Raw genomic sequence first — 16,570 nt, forward strand, 5'->3', positions numbered from 1 at the left:
TCCGGCACTCTTGGACTTAGAATAGGTTGTGTGCATTTTAAGTAATGAAATTATAAATTAAATGGTTATATGTTTTAAGCTGAATATGTTGTCAAGATGATTGCAGACTTATATGAACCGAGTTTCTTTTCTTCCTTTATTATTTAGCTAATACTTCAAATAAAAATATAATTTGTTAACATAATCTTGAAGTGAAATTTAAGTAATTAAATTATAAAATGGGAATACATTTTAGGTTGAATATATCGCGGACTTATATAGACAAAGTTCCTTCCTCTATTAGTTAGCTAAATAAGCTAAATAATCATTATTTTCGAAAACTTATACTTTTTTATTAAAAATGAACTATTTTTTACAACTCAAACCCAACTTTCAATATGTATCTATGCGATTTTTCTTTTTTTATTGAGTTAGCTAAATAGGATTAACGATCATCATTTTTAGACATTTTTACTTTTTTAAATCTTTTATTTTATGACTCAAACACAATTTTTTATATATGATTTAAAAAATTTCTATGATACACGCGCAACGCGCATATCGTAAGAGTAGTTTATATATAATTGATAAATTATATATGCCTATACAATTTAGTTAAAACTTGATTAAAGAGGATAATAAAATTTTATATATAATATAGGAGTGTAAAAATCTCTATTTCAAAATGCCCTAATCCGTAAGCCCGTTCAGCTTGATATCTCACGACTCACTGATACAAAGCCCACTTTGAAGTTCAACCAATTCGGAAAACCCGGTTCCAATAACACCTTCGGCGCCGTCAAACCGGTCGAAATCTTACCCGGTTCATCAAACGGCACCCAAATTCGCAAGAGTTTCAGACAACCTTAAAACCCTTCTCTTAAACCCTTCGAAAAGCAGAAAAAGAAGCAAACACTTTTCCCTGTCGAATTGCAGCACAATGGGCAACCAGCGATTTGGTAGAAAACGAGGTTGTTTACTCCTCAATATCAATTATTGTTTTTGTTTGTTTAGCAATTTTTTTTAACTTATCCGTTTTTTTTCTTTTCGTGTCTGAAATTTGATATAGGCATGAAGAGAAGAGTTGAACAGAAACCGTTTACAAAGAACCAGAATATGATGAAGAAGAAGAATGGTCGATTTGGTAGAGAAGAAAAGCTCAATAGAAGCCCCTCTCCAAGTGTCTCAGGTAAACTCATTCAAACCATAAATGTAGTTTAAGTGCTCCCTCCATTGCAAAAAGAATTCGGGGTTATGCATAGTTTCTTAAAGAGTATATATTTATACTAAATTATACGCATGGTCCCCAGGGGTTAGCTCAATTGGCAAAGGTTGAATTATCTAGAAAAATATTGAGAAAATGATTGTGAAAAAACTGCTTAGTAATATATGAAATAGGACAATCAGAGTAATAAAGAGAACCGATTTTTCCTTGTTTGTGTTCTGTTATTTGCCAAAAGTTATGATTTTTTAATTTATTTTTTTATCTTTTTCTTTTCTGGTGGTGGGTTAATAGATGATTCAGGAGAAGAAAACTCGGAGATAGAAGAAGTTGAAGCACAAAAGGAACAAGAAGAAGAAGAAGTTTTGAATTATAAGGAGCCAACAATGTATGACAGTTTGTTGGAGTCATTGAGGTAAAAACATAGTTGCTTGTATCTATCAAATACTTGTGATGGTGGTCGCTTGAATTGTCAACTGCAGGTTTTATTTGTTGGAAAAAATGAAAAGTTTTGAGTTACTTCAATTTTTTGTATTTGGTTTGTTTTTTATGTTGACTGTCGAGATCTATATTCTTAAATTAAAGCAAAGTCGACATCTTTGGTACACAAACAAAATAACAAGACATAATCCACCACATAAGGTACTTTAGGAAAGGAAGTCTTTTCTGATGTGAAGGAACTTTTGCACTTCCATTCTCTGTACATTATCTAACTATTAGGCTTGATAAGCCAGTGAATTAAGAATTGTTGCTGCTTCAAGGCATCATGATTCATGAGGATTGTGTTGTTTATGTATCCTTTTTATGCGTCGAATTGGGTACCTATAAAGTAATAATGGTTTTGCAAATAATTGCTTATTCTCTTTGTAAAACAACAAGTATGCATCAATTCAAACTAGTTGAGGCCAGTTATATGAATCCTCTGCTCCATTTACTTAGTTTCTTTGTGATTGCTGAAATTTGTTGGATTAATAGGACCTTCTTGAAACCACGGATTCTAATGGTTGTAGCATGTGTTGATCATCTCCTCTTTTCATGTATTTTGGAACCATTAAGCTGCTTGGGATTATATCATGAAAATGGTTTGTGAATTGCGTGCAATTGTAGGACAAAACGAGAAGAATATAACTCGGACTCAGAAGAAAATGAAGATGATGTTGAGCAAGCTCATGGTGCGTCTGGTGATGAAAATGAAGGTAAGGCCTTAAGGACTAGTGAGAATTTCTGCATTTTACTCTTAATTTTTATGGACATTATTGCTTGACATTTTGGTTATCAAAAGTTATTGCTGGATGTTTTATGTTCTTTATTTGCTCTTGTATTCCATAATTTTTGATTTCCTTAAGATGGTTATTTCTAATTCTAAGTTGTTTAGGGCGAGACCGGGACTTCTAACACATATAAGTGAGATTTGAAATGAATTGTCCTTCAGAAATGTCAACTCTATAGCTGATCGTAAATTCTTTTTTTGAACAATTAACTCTATAGCTGATCTTATATTCTGTTTTTCTTCCAATTTTAGGCAGTGATAGTGAGGCTTCTAGACTTAGCGAACCTGGTGCTAGTCTAAATGGAGGTGGTCTAGGTAACCCCGTGGGACAGGTTGGAGGTACCGAAACTGACGATGATGATTCGGAGGCCTCTGGTTCAGATGAAGAACAGGAATTGAGAGTAAATGGTCAACCTACCAAAGGGGCTTGTGCAAGCACGAGGTGCGACTAGTTTTAACTTTTAATTGAGTTTGTTGCCTTTTGTTTTAGTTCCCTTATGTTCCAATAATTGTGTTTGTTCACTTGCTTATGTTTCATGATTTTGTTGGATTAAATTCTAGATATAATGCACATGTCTCTTCCTTTGGGGACAAATCAAAGTACATTACTTGTGCAATATTACTGCCAGATTGTATGAGTTTCAGCTGGGAAAGTATGTTCGGTTTGGTAGTGTCTACTTGCTTTAAATGTTTGGTTGGCTGAATAAGACTATTCGACAAAAGATATGTTAACTCTGTATTATAGTTTACGAACATCGACTTATCATAAAAAGCTAATTAGTGGAAACATCTAAATGCTTCATTGACTATCCATCACAGACAAGATGCAGTGAATCATGTGCCATTCTGAATCGGTTGCTTCTTTTACTCTTAAACTGCATTCTTCCACATGAAATGTGCCCATTAGGGATGGGTTTTTGTTGCATCACTTGCTCCTCAACGGTGTCCTATTAGAAGGAGAAGATAGGGTAAGAATAATCTAAAGGCAATTGGACTGATCCAGATCCAAATCTAGTTTGATGGTTGAGGAAAGATTTTATAAGACAGAAGAAGTTATGAAAATTCTTAACCTAACATGTTCTTTCCATGCATCAGCTCATTTCACTCTCATTTGGATCACAAGTTATCCAAAGAAGAGGTTGACATGCTACAGAAAAAGAAATGGACTTGCAAATGGGTGGTAGCGATGTCAAATTGCAAGTGGAGAGGGACAGGCGAGTGTTTTCTGAAGGTAGCTTTGTCTTTTTTTTTTTTTTGCTATGCTTCCTTATTCAATCGTTGATTGCTTCATAGAACTCGGACCTGTGACCTGTCTTTGCACTTGGTTGTTTTAGTTCTCCATTCTTTCATATCTTATATTCTGGGCAGAAGGTCTATTAGGCTATGCTCAAGTAATATGAGTTTGGTAAATAAATAGATAGTGGTCTGTGATTTTCCGTAATTCATTGCAGAATTGTTGCAGCAACACATATCTTCGCTGTACCTAACATCCATTTTCATGGAAAATTTGGCAATAAATCTATAGAGTATTTTTGGTCCAAATGATGTGGAAGTGGTGTCCTGCTTAAAATCTTCTTGGATTATTTGTCTATTTTTCAAAAGGAACAGAAAATAGTTCACGAACAGTGCATTCCCAGGGCTTAGTTCAAGTGGCAGACGTTAAAGGACTTGTAACTTAGTCACATGTTCAAGCCCTGTACCGTGCGAATTAAGACTGGTATTTAATTGGAGAAGGGTAGAGGGACGGACTCCTTATCACCGAGTTTCCATGGCTGCGATTAGCCCTAAGGGTTGGCCCCGGAGGGATTTCTCCTTCATCCACCCCCCCCCCCCCAAAAAAAAAAGTAGTTCATGGACAATGTTGTTGCCGGAGTTTTATAATTCTTGTCCATCTGGTTGGGGTTCCAATTTTTTCTAGGGGTTTTCTAGGATTCTGGTATCAATTCTCATCTTGCGTCTGCCTTTTTTTTAGATACCTGTCAATTCCAATTATTTGTGATCAAGCTTCAAACTTGAAGGTGTAGTAATACTTATTGTAGTGCTTGTCTAGTTACTCTGCAGCTCTTTTTTGAATTTCTCCTTGTAATATCCGTTAGTCTAAACTTGTGTGAGCGTTCTGTGTGTTTCTTTTTGGGATAAACAACTTAAGCCTGTTAAGGATATTGACAATCAAGAACTCTCTTTTCTAAAATATTGCTCCCTATATTTGTATTGATTTATATGTGTACCATGTTTTTTGATGCTTACTGGATGAGTTTAGGTCATATTCCGTAGGTGACTGTGTTAGGTTCACAAAGGAATGTCTTTTGTTGCATTGCTGAGTAGAGGCAAACCTCACAATACCTAACTGCACTGCTCTATGCTACATCAATACGTTCAACTGTTTTAATTTTATGCATTGTTTTCAACAACGATCTTCCTATACAAGAAGTTGCATTTCTATTCTGCAGGAGCTAGACGGCTTCTTATTTCATGGCTTGAAGCCGGCACTATACAAGCATTGGTTAGGTATCTATGAGAAGTCTGGAGGCTCCGATTTTGCTTCATCAAAGCAGATATTATTTTTCTCCCTCTGTAAGTAAAGCCCATCAAGTTTGTTTTGGTCATTTACTCGTATTAGACTTATCAAATGTCTGTTGCCTGCGGTATGATGATTGGTGGATAGAACTATGTGCCTGTTTCTTAGTTATTTTGCAACGACTTGTGGAAGATATATCAATCACAGTCCGCAACCCTCAGAGTAGATCTTTAGTGTAACTCCAGCACCTTATTTTCTTTCAGTTTGTCAATCAAATTGGTTGTGTAACTTGTTTCTTGATGTTATGTGGTTCCACATTGATAGTTGTGGTTAATAGCAGCACGTATTTTTGACTGAAGTAGTGTTTCCTACTAGGTGTGATTTGGTGAAGTTAAAGTAGAGTAACGAATTTGGTTATCAGTAAAAGTAGAGTAATGAATTTGAGTTAATCTTGTGGTAAAATTAGAGCAAAAAAATAGATCATCAACGGTTTAGAGATGTCCTTGGCTGCATTATCAGCTACTATGTCATTTTGTGGCAAAAATACTTGTGGAGTTGTTATATATATGTATTTGATTTTGTAAACTTTACACAAACTGAAATTGTACCAAGTGAAATATTTATATACGTGTAATTGGGCATAGTAAAAAGTAAACAAAAAGGAAAAAGAAAATGGATGGAGGATAGAGAGTGAGGTTGGCTTGGTGGAGGACAGAGGATCTCCAGATTTGAATCTTCACAACAAACCTCAGTGTGAGTCCATCTTCTGCAGCTTGTGTGGGGGACACTTATGCTTGTTTATTGCAGTAGGCCAGGTGGATTGGTCGAGCTGAAGGCAAGCTGGTCTGAACACTATAATTACCCCCACCCCCCAATTAAAAAAAATTAAAATAAGAAGACTAAAAAATCCCTAATTGAGCTGCCAAATGGTCCATTGGACATGGAGGTTCACTTGTAGTGCTGTTATTCTTGATAGCTGAACATCCACTTATAATGCTGCAAAAAATATCACTACTCTAAACTTGGCTTATTGCAAAAAAGTAAACATGCTTGACTTACGTATTCATACTTGAGTTATTCTTGTGGCACCCCTTTTGTGGTTAACCTGGTGGATTTTATCTCACTGTCCATGTATTACTTTCGGTTTCTTGTCCTGCTATTTACTAGTGTTGTAATTGCTATTACTCCCTTTATTCATGTAGGCAACAGCTACCGGGATATTTTGCACCACAACAAGAAACCCTTCTATCTCAAAGGTCTAGAAGAAGATTCAAGTACCATGGATGCTTATGTTATGCATTCTGTAAGAGCATCTGATTATTGATATTGCTTTTCCAGGTATATTTTCTTACTCTTGGCTCGCTGGTACTATCTTTCTGGTTATGTTGTTGTTATTATTCTATTTTCGCATGTCATCTTTGATTATTTGAGGGAATCATGTCTTGCAGCTTAATCATATATTCAGAACTAGGGATCTTGTAAAGAAGAACGAGGCGAAAATAACTAAGCTTCCGGAGAGTGTGAAAGCAGATACCCTTACTAATGAAGCTTTTCTTGACCGGGGGTTTACTCGCCCCAAGGTATTTACCTATTTCATTCTTATGCTTCTGAAAATGAATTTGTGAGAAATAGACACTTGTTTTCTATGTTACGGGGATTCTTCATTTGTCTTGACCTACCCCGTTGATTGGTTGTGAAAAGGGGTATGATAGGACGTGAGTAATATGGGTATGAGAAGGGTGTGACTTGTGAGTACTTTGTGCTGATTCTTCAAAATACACTAGAAATTAGCAAAAAACTTGAGGTACTCGCGCCGGATATTTCCCCACACAAGTACTTGATAGTGGATATCAAGCTTGGTATGTTTTATTGAAGGTGCATCCTTGTCTTGTTTTCAAATTTTTAGATAATCAGGGCTTCGATGTGTCAAACTGTGGTTATTCTTAGAATAAGATTTCTATATGGTAATGAGGAATTATGCGATTTCATTAAAAAGAAAATAGTCTGACCTACTCTTTGTACCTGCACTTTTCTGACATTACATTCTGTATTGTCTGCTGAAGTTCTACTCTTAAATGCTATATCATAGTTATGGTGGAGTTAGATTATTGCAGAGGAGACAGACTAGTTGAAGTACAATAATAACCTTCCAATCCCGCTCTTAGTCTTTAGAGACACTTAAACTATTCCACCACTGACCCACATTTTATGTGTATCACTCTTGCTAGTAGGGTTAGCCTTTAAGAAGCTGAACCACAACATTTCCCATCTCCAAAGAATCAGAAATACCTGATAAAATGTCTTTTTCTTCTGGGACTCAATAGGGCCTGTTAATGTGTTTGGCACATGTGGTACGCCCTTCTAAATTCTTTGTTCGTGATTTGGTAAACGTTACCTCCCCAAACCCCCTCAGGAGGGACCAAGAGTGCTTCTTCCCACTTCTCTCGGTGGCTCGAACTTCCGACGTCTTGAAGTGGAGTGCTCTTGCCACTAGATCAACCTCTCTTGTTCATATGCCCTTCTACTTATGCTATGATCCTAGTTCATTTCTTCCTTATCTGCTTTTATATTTTACTTGTATTTCAGCTGCGGATATTAATATATCTCTTAAAAGTTTTTTCTGATTATGCCAATGGATCAGATCCCTATGGATAAGCTTATTCCCCTTTAAAGGTTCAGAATTCTACTACCTGTAATCATTTTATCATGAGACTTTCTTTACCCCTAACATTAACCACCTGCTCAACTATGTCTTTCGACCTAGCAAACGTACAATTGAGAGTTGACTATCTCCTGATTTTTAAGAATTAATTGCACTTTTGAGGTTCACTTACGGTTTTATATTCTGGAGGTTAATATGAGTGTGATCAATTTTTCAACACATTTCTTGATGATGGTTTGGCTTATTTTCTTGATGAATGTACTTCTGTTGTTAGAGCCGTTGTTTGATCTATATCAATTTTTGCACAGTAATCTTGCATTTCTCGGTGTCCGGTTTAGTGCCCTCATCATTCACGAAGCACTGTGAAACTTATAGCGTTGATCATATTCTTGTGGTTGGTTAACTTGTAATAGTATCGATCATTTTCTTGTCGTTGGTTCAGGTTCTGATCATTCTCCCTCTAGCAAGTGTTGCATTTCGAGTAGTCAAGCGGCTGATTGATTTGACACCTCCTAAATACAAGGTACATGAGCTTTTCCATTTTCTGAATTCTCATGCAAAATATATTCAGCAGTGTCTTCCCAAGATTTGTGCAGCAGGTTCCATGAAATGCTAATTGACCTTGTTGGAACGAAGCAAGAGTATTGTTGCTCATGCTGTTGCTGCTTGACCTAGAATTGTAGTTAGCTGCTGCAAAATGCACAAAACTTTGCCTAGTAAGATATATTGACTAGTGTTGGGGACCAAACACCTTCTCACAGACGCCTTGCCGCTGTAAGATAGTAACATATATCAAGTGTGTGCTATTTTATTTTTGCAGTAATATGTGAACTTTTCTTAATCAGTTTAGCAGTGATATGCTAGTGATAGGTATTTTTTATTTTTGATCGGCTAAAGGTATAATTTTATTGATGAAGCTATTGTTATAAAAGGAATTACATATTTGATTTGCGAAATGTGCTACATCTGGAAGACTAGAATGTATAATGGCTTATTGCCCTTTCATTTTAGGGGTTGATATGAACCTTTAGATTCGTGGAAAAACGCTTTGGCCTTGTTAAATGTGGAATAGTTAACTTAGAGAGAGATCGTAAAGTGGACCCCTGTAATTAAGGTGAAGAGATTATTCAGTTAGGCTCCACTTAACTAAGATCATATTGCTAATTTTGACATCATGTAGGCCTGTATTAGATGGAGATATACCTTCTTCATACTTTATTAATGTACTGTTGATTCCCTCAGTCTAATGTAGAGGAGCGTGAACGTTTCTATAGAGAATTCGGGGCCGGAGTAAGCAAAGATAGGGAGGATGAAGATGCCGTCGAAAGCTCTGAATCAAAGAAGAGCTCAAAACCATCTGATTTTCAAGCATTATTTGGGGGAAATAACAATGATCACTTCATGCTAGGAATTAAGTTCACTAGGTATATTTCTCAACTCTGGTGAAATTGTCCAACATTTACTACACCATGAAAGCTGCATTTCTTTTTGCAAGTGCTTTTCGACTTAGATGCTCTATATTGCTGTTAAGCATTATTCAAAGGAAAATAATTTGCTCATTTTATTCAGTCACGAACAAGTCGCTAAAGTACTATGTTATTATGCAAGCAGGTTCCTATAGGAAAAGTAAAGTTCGTTCAACTTGCTGCATGTCATAGTAGGCCTTGATACACATCTTGCTAAATAAAATCACAATTTATAAAAAGAACGAAGTGATTTAATGAAACCCATAATTTTTAGAAATGTCATGTGTGTTCATGGGCCATATTGTGGCTGTATGCTTTTACTTTGACTAATGATGCTTTTACTTGGTTTTTATCTAAGTAAGCTTTGCCTACCAATTCATGGATGTGGCACATTAGAATATATGCCATATATGAAGATGGACAAATCGAGCCACTAATTCTTTTCTTACATAATAGGGTAGAACATGCTAGCAACAATCATAAGTTAATGAAACTGTGTACATAGATATGAGTAATTCCACAGTATAATATCGAAGTTATGGAGAGATCAATATGGAGTATTTTTGCTGTCATTTTTTCTCCAAAGGCAAATCATATGCATGTTTTTATTTTAGGAGGAGCATAAAGTTGTACGGTGACTTTTACTCGTCAGACATGATTGTTGCTTCCCCTCTTGGCCTAATCACTGTAAGTTTGCTAATACATACACGTGTTTGGTCCTCATTGCTCTTTTTCATTTTATGGGTGTTTAGATCTTTCCTGAAATCCTTGATTCTCTCTTATGTTCGACGTATACAGGATACTTTTCCAGAATACAGACAATGAAAAAACATTCTCTAGAATTCAAAGCCATAAATTTATTTAATAAAGGGAACTTGAAAATTGTCACCTCTTGACTGATTTTTTTTTTTTTTGGGGGGGGGGGGGGAGGGGGAGGACAAAGCTATATCTGTGCTCATTTCTGTTCTTCTCATTTCTATACCCTGTTCTTCTCATTTCTATACCCTGTTTCAATATATCAACAGATTTGCTCAAAGCTTATTCTCTTAATCCTAAAACTATGCAGCTCTAATGTATAGTACGAAAATTGTTATAATCTCTGACTAACTTCTTGTCGATTTTCTTCCTTCAGAAAATTGGGGAGGCAGAAATGTTTAAGGAAAAAAATGTTGATTATCTTTCTTCTATAGAGGTAATATTTGTCGGAATTGGGATATTAGTTTGGAAGATTATGATTTGTGCTCTAATCTTCTTCAGTAACGCTCCTTACCTTTTTATTAACGAACGGTATAATTACCATTTGAGCAGGTTCTAATTGTTGACCACGCAGATGTCATATTGATGCAGGTACTTTGAAAGTTCATCTATGCCCCTAGGAATGATTTGGTGCATGTCTACATTTTACTATCTTTTGTTCATATTTTTTTCTCTCGCAGAATTGGTCACACGTGAATACAATTGTTGAACAATTAAATCGGATACCCTGCGAGCAGCATGGAACAGATATTATGCGCATTAGGCAGTGGTATGCTCGTAAGCTGCTCTTTTGTTTTCCTTATTGCTATTTCTGTTATCCACCCCCATTTTGAAAAAAAGAAACGAAAGAAAGTGGGTTGTTCTGTGAGTTCTGAACGCGGATTCACGTAGAACATCGCTCCGCAATACGAATATAGGATAAATATAAGGCCCAAACTTAGAACATGTTGCACTCCCTCGAAATGAGTGATGCTTTTTGCTAATAATTTGATTTTGTGAATGTTGATTGTAGGTATTTAGACGGTCAAGCACCATTCTACCGCCAATCCATAATCTTATCTTCTCATATAAATCCAGGTACGTTTGCCACCTTTGTGTGGTGTTTAGGCAGTAAAGATAGATGCTAATGATATAAGCTGTAAATCCTGGTATCATTCTTGATAATTATCTTTATAATTAGGGCCTAAGAGCTAAAGTTCTTTTCTGTCCTATGCAGACATCAATGGTTTATTCAACCATCATTGCCTCAACCATGAAGGAAAGGTCTGTCCATTTGGCATTGCATAGAAATAATGGCCCTCTTTTCTCTGGTGACAATGATGGGAAACTTTCAGATATTAATAACCCTTAACATGATTGTGTTGTGTTTCTACCTGGAGCTCCATTCCTGGTTTAGAGTGCTATATCTTTACTTTTTGACTGTTCTTTTTGTCAACCCCTTTCCTTTCTTTGTTAGCCTCTCTACCCCTTCGGGGTAGGGGTAAGGTCTGCGTACACACTACCCTCCCCAGACCCCACTAGTGGGATTTTACTGGGTTGTTGTTGTTGTTGTTGTTTTTCCTTTGGTTGTTACCTGGTGTTTGATGTATCATAAGTTGGTGACTTGGGGGAATAATAAGCATTTTGGGCATTGTTTGAGCATCTAGCGCAAAAAAGATGTATATGCTTTTAAGAAGGGTACAAATTGTTCTTGATATGCAAAAGAAAAAGGGGACAGAAATTATTGTCCACCTGTTAAAGCAAATTACTGTACCAGGCTGAATGAATTATTTTGTTCACTCAAAATGTTAAGACGTTGATAGCCTTCTTCTCATCATCTTATTGTGAAGTGGCTGGACTAAGTTATTTGCCCATTAACTGGTGATTTGCAGCTATACTTTGAGAGCTGTAATGTTTTTTTTCTTATAACCGAGAAATCCCTGAGGATCGGTGACGCACGGTTTAAAACTCGGTAGATAATAGACCTACCTACCCTTTACTCTTAAATACCGGGCTTGTCTGCAGCAGGGTCCGAACCAGTGAAGTGAGGCTAAACCCTACATCACTTGCTGCGGCCTTATTACCAGATCAAAGCCCTGAGTCTGGGGCCACTTTGAAGCTGTAATTTTAGTTATTCTTTTCCTTTATTTATAAGTAATTGAAAATCCTCCATTTGACTTCTCCGCTCTTCCTTCCACTAACGTTGTTCTGTGAAGACGATATATGTGCCTAAACTTATGGAAAATGATGAATAAATTTCCATTATACAATTTATTCTAATTAGCGGGAGATGAAAGTTTTAATGTGAGTTTAATATGTTGTTCTTCTTACTTTATTTGAGTTTTGAAGGGTTGCATACACTAGGGAAAATAGAATTGGATCTCCACTGGTATAAAAGTGACGCATAGCCTTGCATATTACCTTGAAATTCCGAAATCATCAGTATGAATTCCAGCATGCTTATATTGTGAGATGCTCAGAAAAGAGAGATATTGCTTATCTAAGTGCTGTATTTTCAGGTTAAATTGGCAAGCGAGTATAAAGGTGTTTTACCCAAGGTAGTACTTCAAATACGGCAGGTGAGTGATAAAAGTATGGTCTTATAGTTATATTTAATTTATTTAGCATGAATCCGACAAATTTCCAGTGTAAGAATTTCAGTTTATCAAAAGGAATACATCAAGTTTTGTGTCTGTAGTCATATCACTTTATGATTTTGTTGATATTATGACCACCTCATCTAAAAGTTTAATTTAATAGAGATGAGACACTTTTATTTATTTTATGTCTTAAACACTACCTCTTGCCTGCAGTCTAATTCTTTTTCTTGGCAAGCACGTGGACATTCAATTTGATAATGAATGCTGTTGGGACGTGAACCTAGAATCTGTGCCTACTCTAATAGCATGTTCAAATTGTGTTCCCCATGGAAGTCAAGATGACACTTGCTTTCATTCACATCTAGTCCTAATACCAGATACTAGATAAACAGGCGGTTACCGGTGTCATACAATCCTTCTCTATTTGTCTTACTTAAGCCAGCTAAGATCAAGAAATCACGAAACAATGTATCAACTTTATTTCTTTTGATATTGATATTTTTCGTGCAACACCTCCAGTACGTGTTACAACCAATTTTTGGGTTTAAACGTGAATTTTGAAACAGACATACGAGTATCAGAATGGCTTACCAAAAGTTGGATCTGATACCATGTAAAAATTGTGTGACCACCTTATCTAAAAGCTTAAACAGTTAGGGTGGGAATTTTTTTATGTCTTAACAGTCCGCAGCAAAGTTGTATTAAGTACAAGATCTGCATTACTATTTGTATGCTCCATGTATTATTAAGTTTGAATCTTGTCTGGCTTCTATTTTGTTTGATAATTGCATACCTGAATTTGATTAATCATGTTCCTGTGGAAATACTATGGATTCCTTTCTCCGCTTATGGTTTTTGCTATTTCTCAAACTTGCAGATTTATGAGCGTTTTGATGCGAAAACTGCAGAAGATGCTGATGATGCTCGGTTTGATTATTTCACAAAAAAGGTCTGTTGTTCTTCTGCATTGTCGATCATTTCTCTTCATGATGACACGACTCAAATAATTGTGGTGATATCTTTCCGTAAGTAAAGAGCTTGCTCCACCTTTAACAAGATGGAATGTACTTCCCAGACAAGAAAAAATGTTAACAGCGATATCCTCTTTATTAGGCTTCAGGGTCGTAATGCCTGTTTGTTTTCTTCACCTATATTAATCAAAATTTTGTCAATCAAAATCATCTCTTGGTTGTTGTAAACACCCCCCCCCCCCCCCACCCCCCCACCCCCCAAAAAAAAATGGAAGGTAGATGAAAATATGATTGCGGATCGGATAATTAGTTATCTGAATAATAAGAAATAATCTTCGTAATCCAATTCAAACAGCACCTAAATTGTATGATCGTAGTTTTTTCGAGTTAACGTAGGTACAACTTCCCATTGTCTGATCCGTCTAATCCTCCATTGTTTCTGGCCGCCAAATGATTCATCCTTTAGGCTCTAATTTTCTTAGATCCTATATTTTACCATGCTACTATTATTTATATTGTAAATGCAACTCTTATTCCTTTTTGGTGATGAAGCTAGAGTACGTCGAGAGCACTTGATTCTTTGCCTCCAGATGGGCATGTATCTGTATAAATGATTAGCTCGCAAGTTGACACTTTTAATCCATTTTCTTGTCTGTATTAAAGAATTGTTTAAGGCACTGCCCCTAATCGTTGTTTAAATTTCAAATCTGCCCCTAATCTTTGTTTAGCTTTCAAATCTGATGGTGCATATAAACTAAGATCTTATCCAATACAATCTCGGTACCTCCCATTTCTTCCTTTGTCTCCCGAGCTATTTATGACCATTTGTACTATTTTATTTAATGTAAAGAGAGACCAAGTCTCCTTTCTTCAGTATTGTTATTTACTCATTATTTATGGAATTATACATTTGTTCTTATTCTGTACATGTGAAAGAATTTGAGCATCTAGTCAAATAAGGCAATAAATCAGTAGCCCGAGATCTTTGAAAACTCATATGGTATAACTATATAACCACACACCATTCTACATGTGTAACCTGATTTTTTAAAGTTAATATCATCATCAAATCAGTTGGTCTTACAGTTGTGATGTACTATTGGTGTATGCTCAAATCTCACACTGATGAACTCTGTTATTTCAGGTGTTCCCCAAGATAAAGGATTCCATTCAGGTATTTTCATCTGAGCTCGAGAAACAATTCATTTTTCCTAAGCATTTAGCTGTATGAGAGATGGTCTTTGCTCAACTCCTTTTTTTGTTCTGCAGGGTGGTATAATGCTATTTATTAGCTCTTACTTTGAGTTCATTCGAGTAAGGAACTTCTTGAAGTCACAAGAGGCATCCTGTTGTCTGTTGGGGGAGTGAGTAACATCTTGTGTTCAGATTGCTTTGCATTTCTGTGTATGAAATCGGATTTTGTGATCCAAGTGGCTACTTGCTATTATGTGAGTATGCTGTTCTGGTTTAAGGTTCAGTTGTTTACCTTTGCTTCTAGGTACACTGAGCAGAGTGATATATCTCGTGCACGAGTGTGGTTTTTCAACGGAACAAAAAAAATTATGCTTTACACTGAAAGAGCTCACTTCTATCATCGATACAAGGTTCTTTCTTGAGTGCTATTCATGCTCTCTTACTTCTCTCCTCTTTTTCCTGCTCACAAGAATGCTCATGCTTTTGGTTCTCTATCTTCAGTGCTATTCATGCTGTCTTGCTTTCTGCTATATATCCTGCTTAATAGAGCATTCTGTGATGGAATTATGGATTTTTTGTACCCTTACAAATATGTAGTTTTAGGGAAAAACTAGTAGTGCTTCTACTGAAAGTACCATATATTTTTCCCGGGGCTAAATTCCTGATCTAGTAGACTTGCCAGATCAGGAAAATGTTGATTCGTACAGCAGTCAAGAGGTCGTTTACCTGCTGCTCACTTTGGTATTAAAGGTATCCTCCCTTTGCAGAATATCGAGAAGTCTGGGGATTCTGGTGTCAAACATATCATATCATATTCTTAATAACATTTGTACTTAAACAGTATCATGTGATGGTTGCTATCTTTCTTCTCAATTACACAGCCATTTGGTAGTTAATGTTGGTATTGATCTTGTCTTCTTTCACAGTTATCGGTTGTATATCCTTAGATTCCTCTAAAAGATATTATCAGCCTTTTGTTATTCAATGTCTGCATAATAATAATAATTATTTTCCTGGGAATTAGATACGTGGCATGCAGAACTTGATCATATATTCACTTCCAGAGCGGAAAGAATTTTACCCAGAGGTGATCATCTCTACTTCAACTCTCCAATTAGGATAATATGGTGTTTCACACGAGCGCAAGTCTTACCTAGTGATTTATTTCATTTCTTCTGCAGGTTGTAAACATGCTACAAGGGTCTGCTTGCACTGTTCTATTTTCTCGTTTTGACCAGCTTCGGGTATGACTTCAAATTCCTCATACATAATTATGAGTTCATATCTTGCATGCATGCTTTCAACCTTTTTCCATGCTCGCCCTATCAACGTACTGTCTCTTAAATTTTCTTCCAAGTGTTTTGGTTTCCTTGTAGTGTTCTTACCGCGTAATTTACTTTCACTTGAATTCAGCTTGAGAGGATTGTTGGCACTGCTGCTGCAAAAAGGATGATCACATCGGACAAGGGTGTTTTTGTCTTCTGTTAAAAGTTAAAGTCACAAAACAACCAACTTAAGTGTTTAGCCAAGGAAAAGTCCTACTCTCAAAAGGGTCAACTGTTTGTGCAGCTCAAGGAATTGGTTCTTGCCTTTACTTATGCAAAAATGGTTCTTGTCTTCAAATCAGAAATCCTACTAACATGTATTTTGAGCAATGTTGCTTAATCAATTTTTTTAAAAAAAAATTAAAATTGGCATATTGATAACATTATTCAAATTTTCAAAGACAAAAAAAATGAATTTATTCGTTTCAAATGTTCTCTACTTACTGATACCTTACGAACCTTTGAACTTAGCCCTCCTCCCCCCCCCCCCCCCATTCCTCAGAGTATTTTTGGGCATTGCTTGGGGCGAGTTAAAGTGGCTACCTAGTGGTTTACAAGCGCTCTTATAATATAGCTTTTATATATATATATATATATATATATATATATATATATATATATATATATA

The 16,570-nt window shown here is 36.1% G+C and overlaps 1 protein-coding gene across 1 annotated transcript; it reads left to right on the forward strand.

Moving 5' to 3' along the window:
• The first annotated feature begins 644 nt into the window (after positions 1-644).
• On the forward strand, positions 645-16,372 carry LOC107815595 (protein NUCLEOLAR FACTOR 1). The gene is made up of 25 exons (XM_016641202.2): positions 645-950; positions 1,049-1,168; positions 1,496-1,616; positions 2,309-2,397; positions 2,724-2,913; positions 3,567-3,702; positions 4,922-5,045; positions 6,192-6,292; positions 6,438-6,569; positions 8,094-8,174; positions 8,894-9,075; positions 9,732-9,804; positions 10,250-10,309; positions 10,426-10,464; positions 10,554-10,642; positions 10,886-10,950; positions 11,090-11,136; positions 12,372-12,431; positions 13,330-13,401; positions 14,568-14,597; positions 14,693-14,787; positions 14,922-15,027; positions 15,642-15,704; positions 15,799-15,861; positions 16,031-16,372. Exons 1-25 carry the CDS (start codon positions 920-922, stop codon positions 16,103-16,105), a joined length of 2,244 nt encoding a protein of 747 aa, XP_016496688.1. The 5' UTR covers positions 645-919; the 3' UTR covers positions 16,106-16,372.
• Positions 16,373-16,570: the final 198 nt, after the last annotated feature.

This window comes from Nicotiana tabacum, chromosome 18, assembly GCF_000715075.1.
Source record: "Nicotiana tabacum cultivar K326 chromosome 18, ASM71507v2, whole genome shotgun sequence".
NCBI lineage: Eukaryota > Viridiplantae > Streptophyta > Magnoliopsida > Solanales > Solanaceae > Nicotiana > Nicotiana tabacum.

Bases quoted from the DNA above. Each gene is read 5' to 3' on its own strand.
- LOC107815595 (XM_016641202.2), top strand. From the start codon at position 920: ATGGGCAACCAGCGATTTGGTAGAAAACGAG. The intron at 10,310-10,425 runs GTAATATTTGTC...CCATTTGAGCAG, and splicing joins ATTATCTTTCTTCTATAGAG to GTTCTAATTGTTGACCACGC. The intron at 10,465-10,553 runs GTACTTTGAAAG...TTTCTCTCGCAG, and splicing joins CAGATGTCATATTGATGCAG to AATTGGTCACACGTGAATAC.